This window comes from Labeo rohita, chromosome 8, assembly GCF_022985175.1.
Source record: "Labeo rohita strain BAU-BD-2019 chromosome 8, IGBB_LRoh.1.0, whole genome shotgun sequence".
NCBI lineage: Eukaryota > Metazoa > Chordata > Actinopteri > Cypriniformes > Cyprinidae > Labeo > Labeo rohita.
In genome coordinates this window covers 23,831,941-23,859,502 of record NC_066876.1, presented here as the reverse complement: position 1 = coordinate 23,859,502, position 27,562 = coordinate 23,831,941, and the positions used below count along the sequence as shown (strand labels likewise).

The window sequence follows — 27,562 nt, the reverse complement described above, 5'->3', positions numbered from 1 at the left end:
TCTGCGCCGCTTTTCAAAATTAATCAGTCCTCCCTGTGAAGCACAAAAAGGACTTTAGCACAGATTCTCAGATCATTTTACTCATAAAAAGGTTTGATTAAAGTTTAGTGAAACAATCCAGGGTCAAATAAACCTTGGTAATGAATACCTCATCGGTCTGGGAATGTTAGGTCAATAATAACATCAGAGATAATTCTTTATGAGGTTTTCTTTTTCGTCTTGTGCATCTGACTCACCTCAACTTGGTCAGGCAGTGCTGTATCAAGCATGGTCAGATCTGTGAGAAATGTACCCAGGTATGGGATCGTCCCCTGCATGGCACCCTGGAGACAAAAAAATATATTTATATTTTTGTTAGCATTAAGGTAACATGACACTTTTTTAACACAATGTTTAACTCTTGTTGCAAGAGCACATACAGTGTCAGTGCCTTGCGAAAGCATTCATATCCCTTCATTTTTTTCACATTTTTGTTGCAGCCTTATATTAAACTGCTTTAAATGACCTTTCATATATATCAATCTACATTCCATACACAATAATGACAAAGCACAAAACAGGTTTGTAACAACTGCAAATTTATAAGAAATAAAAAACTGATTCCATTGCATAAGTATTCATACCATTTTCTGGGACACTTGAAATTTAGCTCAGAAGCATTCAAATTGCTTGTAGATGTAATTACACTTCAAGTGGAGTTAACCTGTGGCAAATTCATTTAAATGAGTATGATTTGGAAAGGCACACACCTCTCCATACACCATAATGACAAAGCAAAAAACAGGTTTTAACAACTTTGCAAATTTATTCAAAATAAAACACTGAAGTAAGTATTTGGTATTTGGTATTTGGTTGAAGCACCGAGTCTTTTCGGGTATAGGCAATACGGTGGGATATGACAAGTTTTGCACATCTGCTTTTGGCAATTATCTGCCATTCTTCTGCCAGTTGTCTACAAGCCACTCTTGCTGTGTGCTTAGGGTCATTGTCCTGTTGTAAGGTGAACCTTCTGTCCAGTCTGAGGTTCTAAAAGCTCTGGACTGGGTTTTCATTAAGGCTATCTTTATATTAAACTGTGTTGAGCTTTTCTTTTACTCTGACGAGTCCTGCAGTCCCTGCCACTGAAAAACAATCCAAAAAAACAAAAAGCATCAGGTCTGCTCCAGCACACTTTACTTTTGGGATGGTGCTCTACAGGTGATGTACAGACCAGAGATTCTGCTTTTTCACTATCTGAGAGTTCTTTAGATGTTTTGGTGCAAATTCCAAGTCAGTTTTCATGTGCCTTCAATGACAAAAGGATTGAGTTTGGCCACATTGCCATTAAGCTCAGATCGGTGGAGTGTTGCAGTGATGTTTGTTCTTCTGTAAGATTCTCACATCTTCATATATGATCATGGACCTTGACTAGAGTGACCATCTGCTTCTTTATCACCAGTTTAACCAAGACTCTTCTCCATCAGTTGCTCAGTTTGGCCAGGAGGCCTTGCTTCTGTGAACTTTCAGTGCAGCAGAATTGTTTTCTGAATTCTTCCCCAGATCTGTGCCTTGACACAATCCTGTCTCTGAGCTCTACAGGCAGTTCTTTTGATCTCAGTGCTTGGTTTTTGCTCTGATATGCATTTTCAGCTGTTAGACCTTTTATCGAAAGGTGTGTGCCTTTCCAAATCATACTCATTCAAATGAATTTGCTACAGTTTAACTCCACTTGCAGTGTAGTAACATTTACAAGTGACAAGAATGCGTCCGGGCTAAATTTAAAGTGTCCCAGAAATAAAGTATGAAAAAAATGGAATCATCTCAGTATTTTATTTCTAATAAATTTGCAAAGTTGTTACAAACCTCTTTTGTGGTTTGTCATTATTGTGTATGGAGTGTAGATTGGTGTGTAAAATTGTAAATTTAAAGCAGTTTAATATAAGGCTGCAACATAACAAAACATGAAAAAATGAAGGAGTATGAATACTTTCGCAAGGCTTATACTGATATTAGTTTTTTTTTTACTATCTCACCATGTCTTTCTGTAACTGCAGTCTCTTTTGGGATCTTTTCTGGTGATCTTTGGCACAGCTGTCCAGACTGGCAAATTTTGAGGTGCCCTCCTGTAAAGATCAGAGAGATATCATTAGTCTTTGCAGGCTCAGGAGGAATTGGCAGAATTGTTTCCATTTTCTGGACTTTTCTGTGCTAAATAGGGTTAGATAGAGTTCTACAATCTTATTGTACTTGAAAACATCATCAAATTAGCCTAAACTATAATAAGCAAATTTTCAAAATACAAAGACAGCAGGACAATAACTTTTTTTTTTTTTTTAATTTTTCATTCTATTTGGGCCTATTTATTAGCTGAACGCTATCTTAAATGTCTCTGTGCAAAGATAACACAAAATAACTCAGAAAGAGAGATGTGTGCGTGAGCTCACCCTCATTAGCAGTTCCCTGCTTGTAAGGTAATTATTCTGGTCCGAGAAAATATCAGAAAGCTCCTCAAACATCTGCATGCTATCTCTAATGTAGCAGAGTGGAACAAAAACAATCTCAGAGCATGAACATTTTAAATATCATTAAAAAAAAATTATTATACACAACCTTTCAAAAGTTTGATTTTTATGTTCTTGAAAGACAGCATTTATTTGATAAAAATACAGAAACAACAGTAATATTGTGAAATATTATTACAATATTAAAATAACAGTTTTAACGTTTTTAATTGCAATTTATTCCTGTGATGCAAAGCTAAATTTTTATCAGCCATTACTACAGTCTTCAATGTCAAATGACCCTTTAGAAATCGTTTTAATATGCTGATTTGATGCTCAAAAACATTTCATATTATTATCAATTACAGCCTAATTGATAATATAGTGTCTTTTCATAAACAGAAAGCCTGAAAGCTTGAAGAACAGCCTTTTTTAACATTTTAAATTTCTTTATTGTCATTTCTGATCAACTGAATGCATCCATGCTGAATAAAAATACATATTTCTAAAAGGATAAGTTCACTTCCAAAACAAACATTTCCTGGTCATTTACTCACTCCTGTGTCATCCAAGACGTTCATGTCTTTCTGTCTTCAGTCGCAAAGAAATTATGGTTCTTAAGGAAAACATTCCAGGATTTTTCTCTATATAGTGGACTTTAATGGGAGCCAACAGGTTAAAGGTCCAAATTGCAGTTTCAATGCAGCTTCAAAGGGCTCTACATAATCCCAAGGAATAAGGGTTTTATCTAGTGAAACGATCAATCATTTACTAAAATAAATAATTATATACTTTTTAACTAGAAATGCTCATCTTGTACTAGCTCTGAGATCCACATGCGTGTCCTCACGCATTATGTAATAACATTGGAAAGGTCACACTAGGTTAGTTATTCATCTGTGTACTTCGGTTCAAAAAGGTAGAGACGAAAAACTCCATCTTATTTTCTCCTCCAACTTTAAGATTGTCCGACATCATAGTTTTACCTTTTTTTGAAGGGCGTATGACTTTCTCTGCACATTCGCTTTGTAAACACAGGGTTGGTACTTTCACCTTTCCAACATGATTACGTAACGCGTGAAGTCGAGCTAGTGCAAGATGAGCATTTGTGGTTAAAAATTATAAAAATTTGTATTGTTTTAAAAAACGACTGATCGCTTCGCTAGATAAGACCCTGATTCCTCGGCTGGGATTGTGCCAGTCCTTTGAAACTGCACTGAAATCGCAATTTGGACCTTTAACCCGTTGGCCACCATTGAAATCCACTATATGGAGAAACATCCTGGAATGTTTTCCTTAAAAACCTTAATTTCTTTGCGACTGAAAACAGAAAGACATCAACATCTTTTATCACAATGGGGGTGAGTAAATTATCAGGAATTTTTTATTCTGGTATTGAACCTATTCTTAAATAAATAATAGTAATAATAATAATAGTGATCCCAAAGTTTGGATGGTAGTCTATATCCTTACAGAGAAGCAACCATAACATAACAGGTAAATACAACCAATATTAATAAAAGGACATGAATAATTTTACCAGTCTGCATATTGTTTAGAAATCAAGAAGTGACTGATAAACTTGTTTATCGGCAGAACTTACTTGGAAACAGAAGCCCACACTCTCTTCAGTCTGTAGATGGGGTTGGACTGCAGCGCCGATACTATGGCTCTCAGAGACGAGAAGTTCTTACGAATGCGACATTCCTGAAAACATGTTAATCCATGTTTACACATTTTCATTTACAAATGGAACTAATGAGACTTTATCAGAAATCTTTGCGAGGTTGAAAGTCATTATTATGTCTACTTTGGTTTATCTAGATCTCATCTAAAACAGTTATGTCTTACAATGACACAGATTAGGTGTCACTCTTTACCCAAATCCTCTGAGAAAATTCCAGATCAACAACAGGCTTTATCTTTGCCAGGAAATCTAAAGTATTGCTAGAAAATCACCCAACACTCAAGTGGTGCGGATTGATTTAGTTCAAATAAGCCTGAGGTCGACAAGTTTAAAACGTGAACAAATCGTAAGTCATGTTGAAAGGTTTGAGCATGGGTACCTGTGCAATGTCGATCCAGCGCTGAATGATGCGAGCACGCAAATGTGGGCGCATATGTCGCTGACGGAGGATGGTGCAGACCACACATGCCGTTACCGCATTAAACTGGGTGATGGTGGCGCGGATGGTAGGCGCACTTTGTTTGCCATCCTTTTTATCTCGCTGAGACCAGATAGCACCCAAACAGTGATGAGGAACCACCTTCTTAAACAACAGCTGTGGAAAGACGAAAATATTTTATAGCTTGAGCCAAAGAATGTGCAAAATAATACTTAATGTACTGATTTAATCTAGGTTTCTCTCTCTCACCGCATCCATATAAGTCAGCTGCTCTGCTACAAGGTCAACCTCGAAGGAGAAGAAGTCCTCCTGCAAATCGATCTCTACTTCCTCATCTTCCCCAATGCAGAAAGGGTTGGTGTACTGAAAGCCTCCTGCAACAGATGAACAGCAGGTGTTTTTGTATGCATAGGAAGACAGAACAAACATGAATGGACAAGAAGTTAGATAGGATGGATAAAATTGTTAACAGTAACCGGATGAGACTTACCTTCAGTCTCATTCTCTAGGCTGGCCTGGACACGCAATTGTTCTAGCAGACTCTGAGCCCGGCGCATTGGCTCTGAGCCTGGCATGGCCTTCTGCAGGAAACCCAGCACACGATGCAAGCTCGGATATGATGGAGGTTCCTGGAAGTCCTCTGGACACTGATCCAACCAGGCTCTTAGAATAGAGGCCAAAGCACTGAAAAAAAAAAAAAAAACACATCGATGCTTGTATAAACCAGAAAAAAGCAGATGGCGCAAACCAGAGGAAATCTCTCATAGTACAATGTAGCAGCAATGCTGTGATTCATGCAGCAACCAAACACAATCATTTATCAGTTCCCTTTTATTTCTAATTGCTTTCAAAATCACACACAGGCATGCATATAATACCACAGAGTTTGACCTCTATTTTTAAACTTCCATGGAAATGAAACAACAAACATGTGAGCTGCATGGAAGTCAACACAGATACAGCGCCACAGATAACCACAATGATGACAAAACTCACGTTCTCACAGCGCCTCTGCTCTCACCAGTCCGACACTGATTGCGGTCTCCTTCACAATCCTCAAAACAACCATACCTGAGAAAAAACAGAGGAACAACCTGTTAGCATGCTTACAAATGTGACCCTGGACCACAAAACCAGTCTTAAGTAGCACGAGTATGTTTGTAGCAACAGCCAACAATACATTGTATGGGACAAAATTAAAAATTTTTAATGCCAAAAATCTTTAGGATATTAAGTAAAGATCATGTTCCATGAAGATGGAAATATATCAAAACTTAATTTTTGATTGGTGATATACATTGCTGAGAACTTCATTTGGAGAACTTTAAAGGCAATTTTCTCAATATTTTGATTTTTTTGCACCCTCAGATTTTAGATTTTTTAATAGTCTTGTTTCGGCCAAACATTGTCCAATCCTAACAAACCATATGGAAAGCTTATTTAAACTCATTTTCACAAAATTGACCCTTATAACTGGTTCACAAATGGTAAAAGTAGTAACCACGAATAAGGACAATTAAATAAAACAAGCAATATAAAATATAAAACATCAGGTATGAAAATAAAATAATAAAATAATTTTTAGTAATGCAATAATACTTAGACGCATTTAAATTTTAAGTACAACGCACAGATCCAAGTTCCCACATTTTCAGATAAATCAATCACAATGATTTTTCCATTATAAACCATTAAATATCAGTTATGGAAATAAAATAAATAATGTTTTTAGATGCATCAGATTGACCATAGACATTTCCATGACCTTTAATTTATTTCCATTACTTTTCTAGGCCTGGAAATGACACTTTTGAAATTCCCTGGTATTTCCATGTCTTCCAAGAGTATGGGATCCCTTTAGATCTCATATTTTGACCCACATTTTTTGCTTAACCTGTTTACATTCACACAACTTAACTGACTGTTCACCTTAAAGGTGACATCAGTGCCTATTTTCCACAAGTTGTTATGATTCCTTAGGGTCTTCATGAAATGTCTACAAAAGGTTAAAATTCCTCAAAGGTTATATAAAACAACAGAATTTTTACCTTGTCAAAAAAACTGGTCTGTTCACAGCGACCCGTTTCGATGCATAGCTCTTTAAATGCTAATGAGCTACTGCTCACTCCGCCCCTCTTTTCTGTTTTTTTGTGTATTTGGTGGCACGTTACCATCAAAAACAAAACTAATCCAATGCGTCCTCAGTGGCTCTGATGTCGGCAGAAAATGAAGACTCTTATGTTCACTTTTACATCCAAATACAAAACACCTGCATTGCTTACGAGACATTGTTGTCGCTACAGCTGCTCGAGCGTGGAGAAAATAGCTGACAGTGTACAACTGGCTAAGGAAATATGCTAATATGGGACGGTCCATCAGTGTTCGTAAACGGAGCCTGAGCAGTATGACATCATACTACTCAGAAAATCAAAAACAGCCTAGGTTTTTTAGGCATTAAAAAAAAAAAAAAAAGAAGAAGTGAATGGATTTTTACCATTGTAGGGTGGTTGTGTCCACATACTGCTAAGACACATTTATATGCAAACACAATGTAAAAGTGAATTTTGCATCCAATGTCCCCTTTAATACCAAGATGGGCTTTTGTACAAAATGCAACTTCCTTCACTAAGCATACATGCCAACATAAACATTCAAAACAGCCAGTCAAGACAATCAAAAACATGCACACAAGAGCACACACCTGTCCAACAGCAACTCCAGTACACTCTGTGTAGTAGCAAAGGCCCTATACGTGGAGAGGAAGATGCTGGTGTAGGTCAGGTCATTATCACCAAACGCTGTGAGGAGTGTCTCTACCAAGCGCTCCAGTGTCCCCGCCCGGATACTCCTGATCTTACACGTCTCCAACTGGCTGACTGTGTGACCTGGGGGCAAGCGGTCACCCTCCGCCTGAGAGAGAGCAAAAGAGAGTACATTGAGGGAATTATAAAAGGAGGTAAATTTTTAAACATGCATTCAAGTAACGTGCAGAGTGAGAAAAGCAGAAATGCAGAAATAAACAGGGGAAGAAAAAGAAATAGACCTTGGAACTGCAAGCACGCTACAACAGGAAACTCTACAATCTGCTTTTAATCAGAGCAACCCTCCTCCTCCCTTTCTGAGACACGCTGAAGGTCGGCAGACTTCTTAAAAAATGCTTCATTAGTTGAAAAAAAAAATATGGTTCACACAAAAAAATAAGGGTTTTGAAAGTAGGCCACAAAAAGGTGAATGTCAATGAAACAGCAAGAATACTAAATCTGAGTTGCAGTTGCAGTCGCTAAAACTAGGTCAAACATTAAGCACCATGACCTCTCTACAAACAGACCTCTCTAAGACACATGCTTTCTTTTAATTGCACTGTCAATCAAATTCTGTGTTTAAATTTTTATAGCATGATTACTGTAAAGCGAACTTGAATGTCACATTTATGAAATGAAAACTGTGTTTTCACACATTTAATGTAGAAACAGCTGCGATACAACAAACGAAAGCCCTATGGAAATCACATCAGCTCATAAGTGCTTTGTTTTCTGATGTTGATTCAGAAGGGTGTTGACAATATGGAAAAAGTTATTCAAGGTTAAAGCAACAGATTATACTATATTCACTGCTGCAATTCGGAACGGAGCCATAACAGCATGCCTTCATAAAATAACAATGTTGTATAAACCTTGAAACTCATGCAGCAAATTTTTGGTTGAAAAGTGCAACAGAGAACAGAGTTTAATATTTTCCTGTTACTAAAACACATGATAAGTAGTGATAACATTTAGGAAAACGTTTTTGTTTATACAATAAAAGCCAATGGGGTTCAAAACAACAAGATTGAGAAATTTTTTTTGTGTATATGAAAGTAAGTCATACATGATTGACATTTGGAAAGACATAAATGTGATTAAACAGTGACAGAACTTTCATTTTTGGGTGAACTAACCCATTAACCAAGCTTTAACATTTACCAAACAACACTATATAAAGTTTTATGTGTTTTCTTGCGACCATCCATGAAGACTAATGACCAGAACACTATAAGAACCCCACAACTAAATACATCCGTAAACCATAAAAAGCTTTACAAGGTCACCCTTAATATGCCCTACTGTCTGGCCGGCCCAGCATGGGCAGCCGAAGTGTTTCTTTAAGTAAGAGTGGAAGTGCATTCAGATCAAAGGCCTCCTCTCACCCCCAGCCATCTTGCGCCTTTGTTAGCCGCCTGCTGGATTTGGACCCTCTTTAGCGTCACGTTGTATATCGCTCCTTCCTCGACCTCCTCTCCCCAGTCCTGCACAGAGCTCTGTAGAGGGAGAAAACAATCAGTGTTACTTCATTTGAAATTTCATGGCGTAAAACTGTGGAACAATATGTCTCAGTTTGGTATAAACAGGAACTCCTGCTTTAAATTTTAGTATCAAAAGACACACATGATAGAGGTGAGTGGAGGAGAGAAAATGATAACTCATTTGGAAGAAGGAGACAGAGAGAGGGGGAGAGACAAGAAATGAGATCAGAGCTGGCATGGAGTTTTAAAAATCAGCCTAAGAGCTTTTACAGATTGTTAACAGTGAAGGATTTCTCTATCCAGCCTTGGAGTTCAAGAACCTAACTTAGAGAAATCTGTAAACATACACACATGCATAAGCTTTCTCGGACAGATGCACGCACATATACAAACAGTATAATGGGATGACTAATATTGAGTGTCTGGATGAGTGGAGCCTTTCAGGCTAGCTTAAAGTTCATATTAAACTGTCAGACCGAGAATATCAGTAAATTCTGCCTACTTCAGTCAATAATAAATAAAAAAAAGTAGACCCTACACAGTCTTTCATATCCAAAATAAATCTGACTACAACCTCCATCTATAACCTCCATTAAATTCACGAGGAAATGGAAGTAGTGGAAAATATTTTCTTCCACATTGTGACGTATAACCGAGTGAAATGGGTTATTAAAAGTAAGCGGGACTCGGTTCTATCCATCGGTTGTTAATTGGATAGCAGCAGACCTGAATGCAAACTTGCAGTCTATTGTAAAGATGACATTTGTTGTTAAAAACTAAAGTGAAATGAAAAAAAAAAAAAACACATGTTGACAGTAAGATAAATAACATTTATAAAACGCCAGCTTTAAAGACAAGTCGCATTTTTAGAGTGCAAATAAATTTGAAAAATAACATTTTTAACAAAAAAAAAAATACTTACACTTAAGACATATGAAGACTAGCCTGAAAACTAGGATTAATATTTTATGCTATATCAGAAGACATTTTTGACTTAAGTAAAGGTGGTTATTTTTTTATTGTATTTATTTATATTATTTAATTATATTGATTTTATTTATTTATTTTGTTTTGCTTAATTTAATTTCTGTGCATACTTCAGGGACTGTGGGAAGACTTTAAATGAATAGATGTTTAGATGTTTAATAAACTGTTGCCTTCATGCACACAAAAAAATGTACCTAAAGGAATTTGTGAAATCACTAATGATGTCACCAGACTTTTTTCCAAAAAGATTCCATAAGCCTGAAAAAGGTCTGGCTTCACTGTGGCATCATGGACCTGTCCCTGAATTCTGTGAAAGTCAGAAGTTTATATTTCTATGTGAATTCATCCAAAGCCATGCTATATGGGCCATTCTACAGAATTGGACCAAACTGCTGTCCCACATTTAAAAAGCATTTAAGTATTCAAATATTAGATGTTCACTAAGATCCTTCTATTATCTATTGAAATCCACAATAATGTTTAAAATATTAATAAGCTTAATATATATAAAATCATCATTTATTGTGTACTGTCAATTGGGAGGTGGCTGCCCCGAACCCTAATCCCTAAATTTCAACTTATGAAAATGATATTGAAATTTTTTTTTTTTTTTTCCATTGTTGTTTTTAAAAGTATCTTCTTGAGTTAAAAAAAAAATATATTATATATATATATATATATATATTATATTTTCTTTGTAAATTATGAAACTTATGAAAAAAAAAAGTGTCCCACATTTTCATGTCATTACTGAAACAGTGTATGTTTTAGTCCATTAGCTGAGATTGATTTTAACTACACCTCTACATTTATGATCAGGAAATATTAATGTGTTCCTCTTTCATACCTACAAAGTGTGAGTAAATAGACCCCAACATTTTGATACATTTTCAAAAGTCTGAAAAATCTGTGTGTAACTTTAAGGAACGTCACTACCGAACACCTTTTTTCTGCAATTAAGCACACTTCTTTGGGAGTTATTCTATAACATTTAGTTTTTATATGTGTACCACAGTTTAGAACTGTGCTAGCTAACCTAGTGCTGGGAAAATAAACAAATTTTAGTACAGTTATACAATGTTTTTGTATTTTACTATGTTTTAGTAACGTTTTAGTATGCAGGTTAAAATTCTGTAATGATGTAGTCACTACCAAAACATTACTGTCATACTGAAAATGTGAAGTCACTATCGAAACATGGGATGTTTTGTTAAAAATGAAGTATACTGAATTATCAACTAAGATGTTATGATAGTTTTTAGTTCAATGTATATACTAATGAATCCTTTAAAATCAGTATGATCAACTTTTTGCCTTTTACAAAAAAACTGGACTCAAAAATACAACAAATCTCATAAATTACACTTGAAATATTGTTAAAAATATAATTGTTATTGATTTACCTCTAAAAAAAAACTGTATAAAAGAGCCAAAAAATACATTTACAATGTAGATGCAAACAAAATCTTAATTGATCAATACAACCCTTCTAATTAAATGATATATTATTGTGTTTCGGTAGTGACAAATATTTCAAAACTTTATGAGAATTAACTGCACAATTACTAGTGTACCTTGCATATTATACAATTTGCATACATACAAGATGTTTCCGACCAATTCTGTAGAATTTTTTCTTAAACATTTATTTATATGGGTGTGTGTATATGTATTTCTACAATGCCTAATAGTACACATCTGTACATTACTTTCAAAGCCATCAACCCTGACATTACAAACACCTCCCTACTGAGCTTTTTCACTATCGCAGCACATCCAGACTACGTCTGCAGTTTTCTGCGCCTGAAAGAGTAACTGTCCCTGGAAATGAAGTGGATCAGTCTGTCTGTATTTCCCGGGCCGTTTCCTGTACAGTGCTTTCAGAGAAAAACTCAGCTGGATGAGTCATACAGGCCGCACTCAAAAACAATGGTAGGAGGTCTGCACACCCGCTGCCCGGACCCTGCCGTGTCCACAATCTATGCACTGTGCTGCCCCTTTGTACTGGAAGAAATGTTTTCCAAAGCGGCTTTTAAAGCCTGCTCAGCGATCCAGCGGCACAGGCAGATATTAGAGAGGGTGGGGCTACGCATGAGGAAACAAAATAATTTTTCTCTGAAATAAAAAAGTAGAGTTCTAGTACTGTGGCCACAGGCGATCAAATTAGATGGGAGCTCTTTGAGGTTAGGTTTATTAGCTTTAATTTAACTAGTTAATTTTATTCCGTTTAATTCTACTGACTTTTTCTTATTTTTTTATTACTTAATTGCTGTTTGCTGTTGTTAAACTATTATTATTATTATTATTAAAGAGTAAAGCCAATTCAGTTGGCATCTGTCTAATACGTAAATATAATATTTGTAATATATATTCAAACTATGAGACTTTATGTGGTCAGATAACTTAAACACTATATTTTTAACAAATAATGAAAGCCCTAAAGAAACATGACAACGAATGGACTTAGAAAGCTGTGGGACGGCTGAGGACTCTGTTTAGGTCCCTAAAATCCTGTAAACAAACAATGAAAGGATGCTGCCCATGTTATCATCCCAAACAGAGAGGTTTTGTTACCCCCTACAGCCAGCACACAAAAACAACACAACCCCAAAGTCCATGAGAAACAATCCCTCACCGATAACAACAATAACAAGTGGGTTTAAGCCCATCTGTCCGCTTTGTTTTCGTCCGCAGCCTGGAGGCTGTTCATCATAAAAGTAGAAGTATTTCTAGAGTAGAGAAACTAACGGGAACCGCCGCCTACGTGGAGACTTTCAGATCCAAAGTCAGCGCGCGAATCACAAACAGACGAGTGCGACATATTACCGCAGTAAAAATGTAATTTAACAACGTTATTTATTTTCCCCACGACCCCCTTCCCTCCCCTCCCAAACTCTTCTTTATCCTCCACTCCAAGCTCTGTTTCCCCCCTCCCTCTCCTGTCTTTCCCTAGCTCAAAGCCGCAAAATCAACAGTGTGCAGGGGGCAAACGAACCGCAACTTCTTACCATTTTAGCTTTCCAAGCGAATTTCATGGTGAGGGCCTCTCTCATCGTCCGGTAGCGGCATTAGAACACAGCCCAAGTCCAGCGAGAAAGGGTAAAATGTTTTCAAGTATAGCACGCAGAGCTATCCTGTGTGAATTGTCCTCCTCCAGCGCGCGCGCACACACATACAGCCCGTCACGGATCTCTGGAGTCTCAAGCTGCTCCCCTCGCGCTCCCTCCCTCTGGTTCTGCAGTCCACCCCCGCTTAGTGAATGACACAACTCCGCCCACTGCACTCTCTTTCTCCCTTCCTCCTGCTTTAGTAGTTTGCTTTCTATTCCCTTTATTTTGGAATGCTGCGTACATTTTTTAAATAACTTTTGTACACCGTCATAGATCAGCACTGAACATCAACATTAGCACTGAGGAAAGTTTTAAAAAGCAAGAGAACGGACAGTGCAGGCGAATATAAAAAGTCTATCATCTACTGACCCTCATATGACTCCAGAATTGTATTGTGTTTGAAAAGTAGATGTTTAGCAGAATGTTCAGGCTGTTTTCTTTTTTATAGACAGTGTAAGTGGATGGAAGGTAGCTGTCAAATAGTAAGTAGGCCTAGTAGCTGTAGGTTGTATAGTAAGGTAAAACTAGATTTTAGGTAAACAATTATTTTTTAACATTTTTTTTTTCTGAATTTCTTTCTTTCTTTCTACCTCATAATTTTTAATTAAAATAATTCTCCAATCATTTAGTCCCCAAACTACATTACCAGTCAAAAGTTTTTGAACAGTATGATTTTTAATATTTTTTAAAGAAGACTCTTCTGCTCACCAAGCCTGAATTTATTTGATCCAAAGTACAGCAAAAACAGTAAAATTCTGAAATATTTTTACTATTTAAAATAGCTTTTTTCTATTTAAATATATTTTATTATATATATTAAATATATATTTTAAAATGTAATTTATTCCTGTGATTTCAAAGCTGAATTTTTAGCATCATTACTCCAGTCACATGATCCTTCAGAAATCATTATAACATTCTGATTTCATGCTTAAGTTAAAAACAGCTGAGTAGAATATTTTAGGCTTCTTTGATGAAACAGCATTTATCTGAAATAGAAATCTTTTGTAACATTATAAATGTCTTTATCATCACTTTTGATCAGTTTAAAGCATCCTTGCTAAATAAAAAGTATTAATTTCTATAATTTCTGTCCCCGAAGAAAAAAAAAAATACTGACTCCAAGCTTTTGAATGGTAGTATATAATGTTACAAAAGGTTTTTATCAAAGACAAATGCTGATCTTTGGATCTTTATATTCATTAAAGAATCCTGAACTCTGACCTCCTTAACTGTTTTAAAAATAATAATAATAATAATAAATGTTTCTTAAACAGCAATACAAAATTTTAGTATAATTTCTGAAGGAATGTGACACTGAAGACTGAAGTAATGATGCTGAAAATTTAACTTTAATCAAAGGAATAAATTACATTTTAAAATATATTCAAACAGAAAACGGTTATTTTAAATATTAAAAATATTTCACAATATTACTGTTTTTGCTGTGTTTTGGATCAAACAAATGCAAGCATGGTGAGCAGAAGAGTCTTCTTTAAAAAACAATTCAAATCTTACTGTTCAAAAACTTTTGACTGATTGTGTTTCACTTGGATCTACATCGCAATAAAGAAGAAATGACCTGTTGCTACTTCCATTACGTCGTAACTTAAAATGGCTCAAGATGGAAAGATCCTGATTTGATTAGATGATTGAACTCAAAGAGACAATGTGAGGAAGGCTGACGCTGTAGTTGATTGTCTGCGTGAAGGGATTTTCCATCATGTCCCTTATGTGCAGGACGTCTGGCTTTTCATTTGTTTAAACCCAGTGGAGACAAGGTTGAAATTAGCAGGTGTCATTTGGCCATTCATTCACACACACACACACACACACACACACACACACACACTCAGGCTTTCATACGCCCAGCTACACGTAGGCTTCCTAGAGGACAATTAAGACGCCATAGAGAATCAGTGTGATTGTTCATGCAGCCACACTGGGAAGCACAAAAGAAAGCAGCTCAATGGTTTCTGCCCTTCACTTCCAACTTAACAAGGCCAGCAGCGTTGAGATCATAAACCTCAAGGGCTAGTTTTATGAAGACAGATTCAAAGAGTACTCCCTCAAACTAAACACATTTTACAGGCAATGTTGCTCAATCACAAACATTTAAAGTGTATATATAGACTTTGTAAATATAGTACATACATAAAATAGTATTTCCATTCAGCAGAGCAACTAAAAGAATTGCACGGGAGAAAGTGCTATTGTTAGTACTTTACAAAAATTAACATTAGTTAATCCATTAACTAAAATTAATTAGCAATGAGCAATACATTTGCTATAGTATTAGTATTAATCTTTGTTAAATTGTTAGTTAAATACAGCTAACATAAATAACTTTTGATTTTAATAATGGATTAGTAAATGCTGAAATTAACATTTGTTGATTAATAATCGCTTTTAAAGTATTTTTCATTGTTCATGTTAACTACTGTATTTAACTAGTGTTAACAAATTGAACCTTATTGTGCTTTTGAAAGGGGGGTTTAACCTTGGGGTCTTTCCCAACCCAATTAGGGTACTATATACTCCTCTAGAATAGACCCAAGTGCAAGTAGTAAAACTTTAACAGAAATTTATTAATAAATTATAGTGTTGCCACGATACCAAAATTTTGACTTAGATGCGATACCTGACTAAAATATCACAATACTACTACTGAACCGATACTACGAAAAAAACATAGAACAACAGGAAAAGTAATTGAATAACAGACGATCCAAATGGAGATCATAATTATTTTATCTATTAAAACAAAGCATTTCATCCCCCCTTTAAAATAAATAAATAAAAAATAAATAATTTCATGATATAGTAATTTTATTTCACAACAACAATTTATATCATGACATAGTCATTTTTGTTATTTTATCTTTGTTATTAATAATTAAGAACCTAGATGCAAGTAACAAACTAAAGGACAACTACAATAAAACAAAGACACAAATTAAAGTAAATAAAGAGGGCCCTATGAAAATTTATCAAAAAGCATGTCTAATTAATTGAAATCATGAAACGTGCAGAATTTAACAGCAATTTATTAAATGTTTAACAAAAATTACGTTGTAAGGACCTATGAAATATGTTTTATTATTTTTCTCAATTCATTACATTTTAATAATCAAAAGCATTTCTAATAAATTTATAAAGGATAATTAGATTTGATGAAGAATTAATTTATTATAGACTGTTTATTGCTTTTGTTCAGAAATACTGTGATGTGCATTTACAGTTTTCTGGTAAATAAATTCTGGTAAATGTTTTTTCTGGTAAATATTCCTTAAATATTGTTTTAATAATATTTTTATTAGTAGTAGTAGTACTACTATCTTTACATTAAGTAATATATTAATAGATTTATGACTGTCAAGTTAAACAGAACTTTTATTTTGACGGGTTGCTGTAAAAACCTTTAGGGTCTTCATTATATGACGATAGTTTTCCGCAAAAGAAACGGTAAAATGTAGTTATATATTGAAGCGGCAGAGGCTGAAAACACCGCGAGCGTCATGTGTATGTGTGTAGTAAACAAAAAACACAGACACGCAGAAATACAGCTCTTATTAAAATACATTCGCGATACTTTTTAAGTACCGGTATATTGTGCAACACTAATAAATTGTATACATTTTTTAATTTGTTCACAGGTTGCCAGGTTGCTATATTTCCCGCATATTTTATGCATCCTGGTACTGTTGTGAATGTGCGGCGAAGACTGACACAGAAGAAAAGAAATTGTTGAATAAAGTCTTTTTTTTTGTTTTCTTTGTGCACGAAAGTATTCTCGTAGCTTCATACCATTACTGTTGAACTACTGATGTCACATATTATTTTAACAATGTCCTTACTTTCTGGGCCTTGAACGTGTGAGTTGCTGTTTATGCAGGGTCAGAAAGCTCTCGGATTTCATCAGAAACATCTCTATTTGCGTTCCAAAGATGAACAAAGGTCTTACGGGTTTGGAACGACATGAGGGTGAGTAATTAACAACAGACTTTTAATTTTGGGGTGAACTATTCCTTTAAAATGTCAATTATAATAATAATAAATAAAACATTTGGCACTTTTTAAAGGTTGCTTCTGAAGGCACTTTTCAAATTAAAACCCAAATGTTATTGAGTCTAGTCCAAGAGCAAATAATTTTCAATCTAGAATTTCCAGTGCCATGGAATTTAGTCAAGGGCTATGGTTAATCCCCGTGGTTAATATCCTAGACTGTGGTTAATATTCTAGAAACCAGGACCAAGATTGTATTAGTAAAAGTGCGTGCGAGTAACCACAGGAGAGCCCTGACAACCTATCACATGACTCCCTCAAACCAAACTACTTCACCCTCAACGTCACGCCTACAGTCACAACAAATTCAATAAGTGTGTTTGACATACAGAGGAGTGATCTGGTCAGAAAAGGCCGGTCAGGGAGGGCAGTGGGGCTCCAGAGAGGGAAACCCTCATTCTCTGGGATCCGCTCCAGTTCCCAGGCCGTTCTGACTCTGGGTGTCCTCTGCTCGGCTGCTCCTTGGGGGCTCTGGGAAGCGTGGAGACGCAGTGGGAGAGGTCATGACCTCTTGGTCCCCCTCAAGGGACAGCTGTTTGCTTTCAAAAGGGAGTGATGTCATTGCAGTGCACGACAACAAGGTTTGACAAATGGCAGGCGCTTGGGCTGGACCCAGCTGACGTACACACACACACGCACAAACACACACCTCTGATCTCACAGCTATAGCCCTAGGGAATAGATAGAGATAGTGTGTATCTTTACGCACAACCACCACTGCAGCAGTAGTGATGCCAATCACTAAAGGAAACATATTGTATCTTTTGATTACATTCAAGGTGTGGGAACTAAATCTATATTGATTGACCACTAATCTGCAAAAATACAAACTGTTTAAGGAATAGTAATTTGGTCTTCATTTAAGAATTTTGTCCCTTAAAAAATAATTATTCCCTTTTGTTTTGTTCCAAACCCATACAATTTTTGTTCATGGAACAGAAATGAGCATGCAGAAGTATTATTTAGTGTATAATTAGAATACATAAAATGCAAGCCATAAAATAAACCTGATCTGGACTAGCTATTTATTTAAAAATAAATATATCAAACACAGTAAATAATTTGACACGGTTTTGGGATTCACCGTTTTTTCATTCTTCTATGGAAACCCTTATCTGCCACTGAATAAAAAACAAAAAAGCTAATTGTGACCTTGTCTTCTTAGAATTTGCATAATACAAACTCATTGCGAGTTACAGTCAGAATTGTGAGATATAAACTCACGATTCTGACTTTTTTTTGTCAGAATTGTGTAAAATAAACTCGCAAATTATAAAGTCAGAAAAAAAGAAAAAAGAGAAAAAATTCTCGCAAAGAGTTCATATCATGCAATTCTGAGGGAAAAAAATCAGAATTGTGAGTTATTATGTCAGAATTGTGAGATACAAACACACAATTCTGAGAAAATATCAGTCTTTTTCCCCCTCAGAACTGGACTATATAACTTACAATTGCAAGAAAAACACTCAGAATTGCGAGATACAAACACAATTCTGACACAAAAAGTCAGAATTGTGAGTTTATATCTTGCAATTCTGACTTTATACCTCAAAAAGAGTCGCAGAAAAAAGTCAGAATTACAAGTTTATATCTCGCCATTCTGACTTTATTTCTCACAATTTCAAGTTTTTATCACGTAATTCTGAGAAAAAAAAAATCATAATTTGTGAGTTAGGTCAGAATTGTGAGATACAAAGACACAATTCTGAGAAAATATAATTTTTTCCCCCTTAGAACTGGACTAAATAACTCACAGCTGCAAGTTTATATCTCACAATTCTGAGTATAAAAAGTCAGAATACCGAGATATAAATTCACAATTGCAAGAAAAAAAGTCAGAATTATGAGATACAAACACACAATTCTGAGAAAAAGTCAGAATTGTGAGTTTATATCTTGCAGTTCTGACTTTATTTGTAGCAATTGTGAGTTCATAACTTGCAATTTCGAGTTTCTATATGAAATCAGGAAAAAAGTCACAACAAATATGAGGAACAAAGTCAGAATTACAAGTTTATATCTCACAATTCGGACTTTATTTCTCACAATTTCGAGTTCATATCACTCAATTCTGAGAAAAAAATCTGAATTGCTAGTTAAGTTGAAATTGTGAGATACTGGACTTTATAACTCACAATTGCAAGTTTATATCTCAAAATTCTGAGAAAAAAGTCAGAATTGCAAGATATAAATTCACAACTGTGAGAAAAAAAATCAGAATTGCGAGATATAAACTCGCAAATGCAAGAAAAAAGTCAGCATTGCGAGATACAAACATGCAATTCTGAGTTTTTATATTGCAATTCTGACTTCATAACTCACAATTTTATATAAAGTTTATATCTTGCAATTCTGAGAATTTTGAGAAAAATCCTACAGTTTTAAGACAATGAAAGTGAGTAAATGATGACAGAAATTTTACTTTTGAGTGCTATCCCTACAGACATCTACAGAGCTAAGTATTTAATTTGTTGAGTGTTTTTCTGGTGTTTAGTTTCAGGTGGGGAGACATTGGGGGTGGGCTTAGGAAACAGGCTTAGTGGGAATCTTAGGGAGCGTGTTTAGACCCCTAGAGAGGCTGAGGATATCTGTCCTGTTGACACCAATAGAGACATACTGAATCTAAACCTCCCTAGAGTACAATCGCAGTCTCCAGTCAGTCTCTCCTCCTGCGGTGGACTCACACACACACAAATACACGTAAACACACATACGCACAGGGCCTGTGAAGCTATGGAGCACATCGACATGAGTAACGAGAGTGCTGTTATTGCACCACTGTGGGGGGAAAAACACACATTCCAGGAAATCTCCCACTTCCTGCCTGCAGCCTCCCAACTCTGTGTGCCTGTCGTCATTGTACCTGACCGGCGGGCCAGCTATCATGTCTACGCCGCCAAAGGCGCTCGCAAAAAACCTGAGGGGATAACGAAAATGTGGGTCTAGTCCGTTCTGCATATGTCTGGGAGATTTTGGGCTGCTGTGTTGCATGAGCGTCACCAGAAGAGTTATAAGCTAAGCTGACGCAGACAGACAGAGATGGAGCTAGAGGGCGCTGGGAGGGAACCTTCAATGATGGTGTATCTGTCTGTGTTATGACGTGCCAGGCAACACAAGTTCTTCCTGGAAGTTATTTGCAGAAGTGCTGTCTGATAAAAAGTTCAATATTATCTTTAATCTGTGAGTCACAGAGTCATTCTCAAGAATCTATGGTCCCTTGTTGCCCAGACACGGCATGATATTTTTCAATATGCTGTTTGCTTTCATTTTAAATCAACTTGACAAGAAATCAACACAGTCTAACGCAACCGAACAGTTTGAGTCAAACGTTTGGAGTCAGCAAAGTCAGTTTTTGATGTTTGATCCGCTTATTTGATCAAAAATAAAGAAACAAATTTTTTTCTAACCATATTTCATAAATTAATTGTATTCTGAAGCACAGTATAATAAACTAGATATTCTAATTTCTCTAATTTTCACTGAGATTGCAAAATGGTGGGCCGCTTTAAAGTGACTAAGACCCTGCAGGTTGTCCAGATGAACGCCAAAGGAATGAGACTTTCAGCCACTGCAAGAGAAGCCATATTAATCTCTGATTTCCCAAATAGAAATTACATTGAGAATCAATGGTGAATTGGTTCAACACTGCAGCTGGAATTGCTTGCCAGTTCAGTGCTGAACAGGGTAAGGACTGGTCTAACCCATGTTTAAGAGAAGTTGGACTGAAAGCGCACTCTGGCAGGTGTAACCCTCCAAAATTAGGGGTTCAAGCACATAGCGCTGCCGCTGAAACCCTATTTTTATTGTTAGAGTGGCCAAGGATCAGCAATCTCCACATAAAACTGATCGAGCAGACCAAACCGTAAGTTGTAGAGACTTGTAACTTGGAGGGATGGTAGTACTCACACCATCTACAACGTCACCAAGGCTCACCCAAATCAGCCTGACGAGGGCGATACAGTGATCAAAAGTACGAAATCGCTCATAACTCCTAAATAGTTAGTCGCAGATTTTGCACTTTTTAAAAAAAAAACCTACTTTTGTAAACTAATCCTAGGTTTTTCACCTGGTCAGAACCAAAACAGTGTAGGAAGGTTCTCTGGAGAGTGAATATCAATAATTATACAAAAAAATTTGAACTTTCGACCCTCTGTGGCAAAGGGACACCAAAACGTTTCTCCTTTAACTAAAATGGCTATAATTTTTGAACGGAATTAAATATCTTTACCAAACTTACAATGTGTATGTAAGAGCTGAAACTGAGGTCACATTAAAAAAGTCCTGGAGCTTGGCCATTTGGTGGTGCTATAAGAGGAAAAAAATCTAAAAATTACCATAACTACACAACCATTTGTCCTGTCGTGTACCAAAAACGGTACACACGTTCAGGACATTGGTGTATCTCAAAAAACATGGCTGACATTGGCCGATGAACTTTGAGCACCTATTAGACAAGCTTAACGGAGGTCGATCGTAACAAAACTCTGTGGGCCTGATTGACTCATGGCCACTGGGGGCGATTTTTCAAGGCGGAAATGACTATATATTGCCCCTTTTTTTACATATACGCACAATATTCATATCATACGACAGACTCCCTCTTTCCAAATGACTTTGCCTCTAGAACTACTGGTGTCAATTGTTAAATGATTGAGAAAATGTAAAAAAAAAAAAACACTTTTGCAAACTAGTCCTAGGTTTTTCGCTCAATCTGGAAAAAACACTGCAGTGCAATTCTCAATTATTAAAATTATTGAATTATTGAAATTTACCCTTTGGGAAAGTATAACAGGGTTGTTTACAAAAGGGGCCTGTCCAAATATACCCCAAAGCCTATAAAGCCTAAACGAAAACTCAAAGCTTCCCAAAACCTGGTGTGCACATGCGACAGGTGATTCTAAATAAGCATACAAAGTTTTAGGGAGATCGGACCACAGCTGGTGCTATAACTGTCATAAATGTTTAAAAAAAACATCATATTTCTCTGGCAAATGACCTGATTTGCCAAAAATGCTTTTTAAATCATTGATTTAGGTGGTTACACACATGCTAAATAATATGTAATGTTTTTTTCATATGTGCTTAAATGCCTTAAAGAAACCCCGGTAACTGCTGTTTGCAGCTATATTTTTAGTTGTACAGTTGAAGTTGTACTTCTGTGCTACAGTAGTTGCTGTTCTCTATTTTGAACACTGTGTTTTCCACAAAATGATGTTTTTTGTTTAAATTCTATGGTTATTTTGTAAAACATTTTAGTAGAACAGTGGTATACCTATATAGCTCATATCGCTTCATTTTGAGTTATGAAGATATATTTCAGAAAAGAAAATGTAAGTATTTATAGATTGCTCTCTAGTTTTGGTCTCCACTGTAACTGAATGTTGTGAATTAAGTGTTCAGTGCATAAAATGCAGTATGCTAGCATAAACAAAACAAACCATTTTTGTTCATTTCTCTATTTTAATTAATTTCTCGGTTTCCCCTTTTCTGAGTGAGCTGCTTTCTTTTCCGCCTTATCAACACCACTTAATATATTACTGTAATCAACCGAGAGAGATGAATGAAGAACTGAAAGTTCTTAAGTAGCTCCTGGGGTTTTCAGATGAAAGAAAACTAAAACAAAACAAAGACGAGAGCAGCATCTTTCCCACCGAGCACCACCAGAAGCACAGACTAAATATGCCACAGTGGAAACTCTGTCATTGTGAAATATGTGGTCAAAACATCTGTTAGCATCAAATGGCTGAAACTATTAAGGACTCTCACAGAAACACAGTTCCCAGAACTGCGAGAGAAGGAATGAAGGAAAGAAGGAGAGAAAGTTTGACTGTTTATATACCTCAATACCTTTGTACATGCCCAGTAGAGGGCAGAGTGACACGATTCTGCTCAAAGTCTGCAACGTCAGCACAGAACAGAATGAACAATAACTTTACGGCTAAGAGTTTTATTGTTAAGAGTTATGATCTGCTCCAAATGGCAGTTTGAGTGTTTTACACTGAAACCAGGAAATATGTCACTCTCTCTTTTGTTAGTTATTCACTATCAACCTTAAATTTACCTCAGTGTTTTTCTAGATTTTATGTGAAGCAACTGGGTCATCTGGTTATTAATTAGTAGCAATTCACCAATAAAAAAATACAACACAACATGTTGTGCATACAGAACCATACTCAGCTAGAAATCAAAGATCCCTGAAATGAAAAAAAAAACAAAATCCGCTTTTTCCAGAGGTCTGTCCTATGTTTAGAGTATCATAATAACAGAACCTGACAGGAACTGTGGCAGACTGATTACACAGTCAGCATTAAGATTATTATAATCATTCAAATCTGGGTTTAATACTCTCAGTGATTGGTCAAAAACAGGGAAGGTTCCTTTGATTACTAATACGGTGGCCAGTTGTTTGCGGTGAGTCAGTAGGTGTTGTTAATCTTCCCCTCTGACCTGGAGCTAATAAGCTTTAATTAGCCAGTGTGGTAAGTCTGGTTTGGACCCCCATGTTAGCAAAACCATCTGTCACCATAATCATAAACAGATGGATGGATGGAAGGATGACTGGATAGATAGATAGTCTGTCTGTGATTCTGCTGAATCCGTCTGTTAGGAGTGTTTGCTGATCAGATAAATAACTTCCGACAGTTAAATAACTTCTTCACTGGGCCTGATCCTGTCTGCTTGAATTTCAACCCTTCCATCCATCCCTTCTTTTTCTGACAGAGGGGGCAGTAAGCCAGGCCACATGACAGGGATCAGGCCAGCCACTGGGGGAGAAAGAGGGAATGAATGGTGGGCTGTAGGAGGGAGGAGGGAGCTGTTGTTTTTTTTGCTGTGTGAGGCTAAAGAGGACTGTGTGTGTGTTTGAGTAACTGCTGCAGTGACCTGAGTGGCTCCACACCTGTCATCTACCACGGGTAAGATGATTCACAGACCTCCCAGAATAAGAGTTTACCGGCACACACACTCAAGTACAATCTCTTTACAGTACCTCTAATACACACACTTGCCATTCCTCGCACACTTGTTTTCTCCATTATGCCAGATACACACTGGTCTACCTTGTAAAACCTCTCGCTCTATACATGTGGGGTATGAATTTTCTGCCCTAGTTGAGTGACTTGCCATATTTGGACTTCAGCCTGAGGCTTCATATTTTCAGAGTGTGACACCAGTCATATTAGCAGCTTTAATAACTTCCATTATCATACACTCATTGAACCAAAGTCCACCGTGGAAGTTCAATACTCCAGTCACGCAGACTGACATATCTATGGAGAATGCCATCCATTTATAATGCTACTACAATATCTAAAGAGCATGCACTATTAGGAAATTTATCTATCTATCTATCTATCTATCTATCTACCTATCCATCTATCTATGCAACTGTTCAAAAGTTTTGGGTTAGTATGTTTTTTTAAATTAATACTTAACTTTTTATACACCAGATAATGTTCTTTTGAACTTTCTATTAATCAAAGAATACTGAAAAAAATGTATCATGGTTTTAACAAAATATTAATCAGCGCAACTGTTTTCAATCATGATCATAGAAATGTTTCTTGAACATCAAATCAACATATTAGAATTAGGGGTCAACCTATATGCGTTTTTCAAGTAGGTCGATAACTGATATTTCAAACCGATATACATGCCTGGTGTAATATTTAAAATTAATGTCAAAATAACAAGAATAACAAGGGCTCTGACAAAAACTTTTTTAAAAATGCTTTTAAATTATTTTATTGGCATATCGGTTTTGAAAATGACCGATAACCATAAAAATGCTTAATATCAGCACAGATAGTTGGATATTTATGGTGTAAAAATGAAAATGAATGGCAAAATTAAGAATAATAAGTGCTTTGACAAAAAGCTTTCTTTAAATGCTGTTAAATTATTTTATCGGCAAGTTGGTTTCGAAAATACACAATACGATAACCATAAAAGTGCATAATATCGGCAGAGGTAATTATATATTTTTGGTGTAAAAATTTAAATCAATGTCTAAATTAAGAATAACATGGGTTCTTGATAAAACTTTCTTTAAACGCTTTTAAATGATTTTATCAACAAATTGTTTTTGAAAATTACTGATACCGATAACCATAAAAACGCTTAATATTGGCAAAGATAATCAGATATTTTTGGTGTAAAATAAATATTAATGTCAAAATTAAAAATAACAAGGCTCTGACAAAAACTTTTTTAAATGCATTTAAACCATTTTATCAGCAAATCGGTTTTGAAAATGACAGATACCGATAACAATAAAAATGCTTAATATCGGCACAGATAATCAGATATTGTTGGTGTAAAAATTAAAATTAATGTCAAAATTAAGAATAACAAGGGCTCTGACAAAAACCTTCTTTAAATGCATTGAAATGATTTTATCAGCAAATCATTTTTTGAAAATGACTGATACCGATAACCATAAAAATGCTTAAATGAAAATGAATGTCAAAAATAAGAATAACATAGGCTCTGACAAAAACTTTCTTTAAATATTTTAAAATGATATTATCTGCAAATCGGTTTTGAAAATGACTGATACCGATAACCATAAAAAAGCTTAATATTGGTGTTGATAATTGGCCAGGCCAAAAAAAACGGTCGACCCCATGTGGCACTGAAGATTTTTTTTCTTTTAACGCCAAACTTTTGAACGGTAGTGTAGACATATTTGCTTGAAATATATGCAAGATATTTTTAGACAATTTTAAATAAGAAGATTTTGCAATGTAGAATAAGTAACAAAATTACAAAGAACTACTAAGCAGCACCAGTACACCATCCTTATCATTATGCTTTGATTTATGCATTTTTGGTCACTTTTTTGGCAGAGACAGCAGGGAAGGGACATGAAATGATCCAAATGGGAGAGGTAACGTGTCTCCTATGTAAGCACCACATCTGTCTGCATATACACTAACCATAAGGCCACAACTCTGACCCCTCTTTTACAGTGTTTCATTCATGACTACAGCACTTGTGTAAGCTCTAGTAGGTCTTGTGCTTTCTTGTTAACAGTTTTGAAACTGTCACTGAATTACTGAATCAGATTCTCCATCACAACGCGTGACTCACTGAACACAAGCAAGGAAACACCGGCTAGCAACCAACCATCAATGTCACTTTTAACATACGTCCACACAGACATTTTATTGCAAAAAGAGAAGTGATGCAGAAACAGAGAACGCTTAGTTTGCGATTCCTATATTCAGCATAATTCAAGACACGCGCTTTGCGGTCTGCGCAAAGCTTCCTCAAATGTGCAATGGCACTGACCGATATTGACTTCTGCATGAGTGAATGTCAGCAACAGGACTGTGCCATATAGGCTGAATATATGAGTGCAATGACCCCAGTCCTTGATCACTTGACTACAAAGGTTGTGCTGATGCTTTGCTGCGTCAGGCAGAAAATCAGCAGCTCTATCAGCATTTATGACCTGACCCATCTTATTTGAACTTTGCCCACCATCTTCAACATTAAAGCCACAAAAACAAAGCAATCAACAACCATGAAGGCCCCATCAAACTTTAACAACCAGGTTTTGTAACTGTAGCGAAGCAGTGGTTACGGATATGTGAGTACAGCAAAGCTGTAAAAGGCTTTAAGTGATATAAAAGTGAAAGCTGAAGCGTTATGCAACCTTCTCTTGTCTCTGAATGAGCAGATGAAGGGGTTTCCAGTTTGAAGCAGTTGTGGAAGTGAAGTGAATTTTTTCCAACATAACTTGAGAGGGAATGAGAATGTCATGGCTGAGGTGAAGGGTGGCCGGGGTTCCCACATGGCATAATTGAGAAATGAGAGTTTCAGGGCTGTGGGACGATTGTGGTAGACAAAGTCATTTTGTGTTGGTTTTTTATGTATGTGCGCGTATCTGAGGGTTTGGTATTTAATTGAATGTGTTTGAATGGATGTGAGCGAGTGCATGTGTGTGTGCGAACTATGTTGAATATGTGTGTGGACTGGACTTCATGGGTGAGCGTAGGGTGAAGTGACGAGGGAGCTCTCTATAGCCTCACTGTCAGAGGAACAATATGCTGTCAGAGAAACAATACTCGGAAACTCTCCAGTGTGAGAGGAAGAGACTTGAGTCAGGATGTTGGATAAGGATGGATCTCTCTCTTTCTCTCTCTCTCTCTATCTCACTATGTGTTATTTTCCAGAAGCATTACATACCACCAGCAAAAATTTAGGGCATGCATGTTTCAAACATAAACAGACAAAAATAAATAGTGCCAAAGTATACATTTAGTTTATATACAGTTCTAAAAAAAATGTATATATATGATTCTGATGATAGTGGAAAAGTTCACACATATACCTTTGTAAATTGAAGTCATACTTAACATGAGCTGTCAAACACTCACACACATACTCAGCATCCATCATTTATGACTCCACCTTACTGCCCTGATCTGTGCTCCTCCTCCAGCGAGAATATGTTATGATGCTGAGTCTCTTTCTGTATAATACAGTGACACTGTTTTCCTGAATTGA

At 36.1% G+C, this 27,562-nt stretch overlaps 1 protein-coding gene across 2 annotated transcripts in view; it reads right to left on the bottom strand.

The window, feature by feature from the left end:
* rgl1 (ral guanine nucleotide dissociation stimulator-like 1) overlaps positions 1–27,562 on the bottom strand; it is a 33,854-nt gene that overhangs the window by 3,977 nt on the left and 2,315 nt on the right. Inside the window, exons 1-12 of one of the 2 annotated variants that reach the window (XM_051118196.1) lie at positions 12,884–13,123; positions 8,793–8,903; positions 7,308–7,516; positions 5,603–5,677; positions 5,097–5,290; positions 4,856–4,980; positions 4,547–4,762; positions 4,084–4,187; positions 2,424–2,508; positions 2,013–2,102; positions 237–323; positions 1–33 (exon numbers count right to left, since the gene is read on the bottom strand). In XM_051118196.1, coding sequence (XP_050974153.1) covers positions 1–33; positions 237–323; positions 2,013–2,102; positions 2,424–2,508; positions 4,084–4,187; positions 4,547–4,762; positions 4,856–4,980; positions 5,097–5,290; positions 5,603–5,677; positions 7,308–7,516; positions 8,793–8,903; positions 12,884–12,928 — 1,374 coding nt within the window. In that variant the 5' untranslated portion in view covers positions 12,929–13,123. Of the gene's footprint in view, positions 34–236; positions 324–2,012; positions 2,103–2,423; positions 2,509–4,083; positions 4,188–4,546; positions 4,763–4,855; positions 4,981–5,096; positions 5,291–5,602; positions 5,678–7,307; positions 7,517–8,792; positions 8,904–12,883; positions 13,124–27,562 lie in introns of those variants that run through there. The other variant, XM_051118195.1, reaches the window with a different exon arrangement.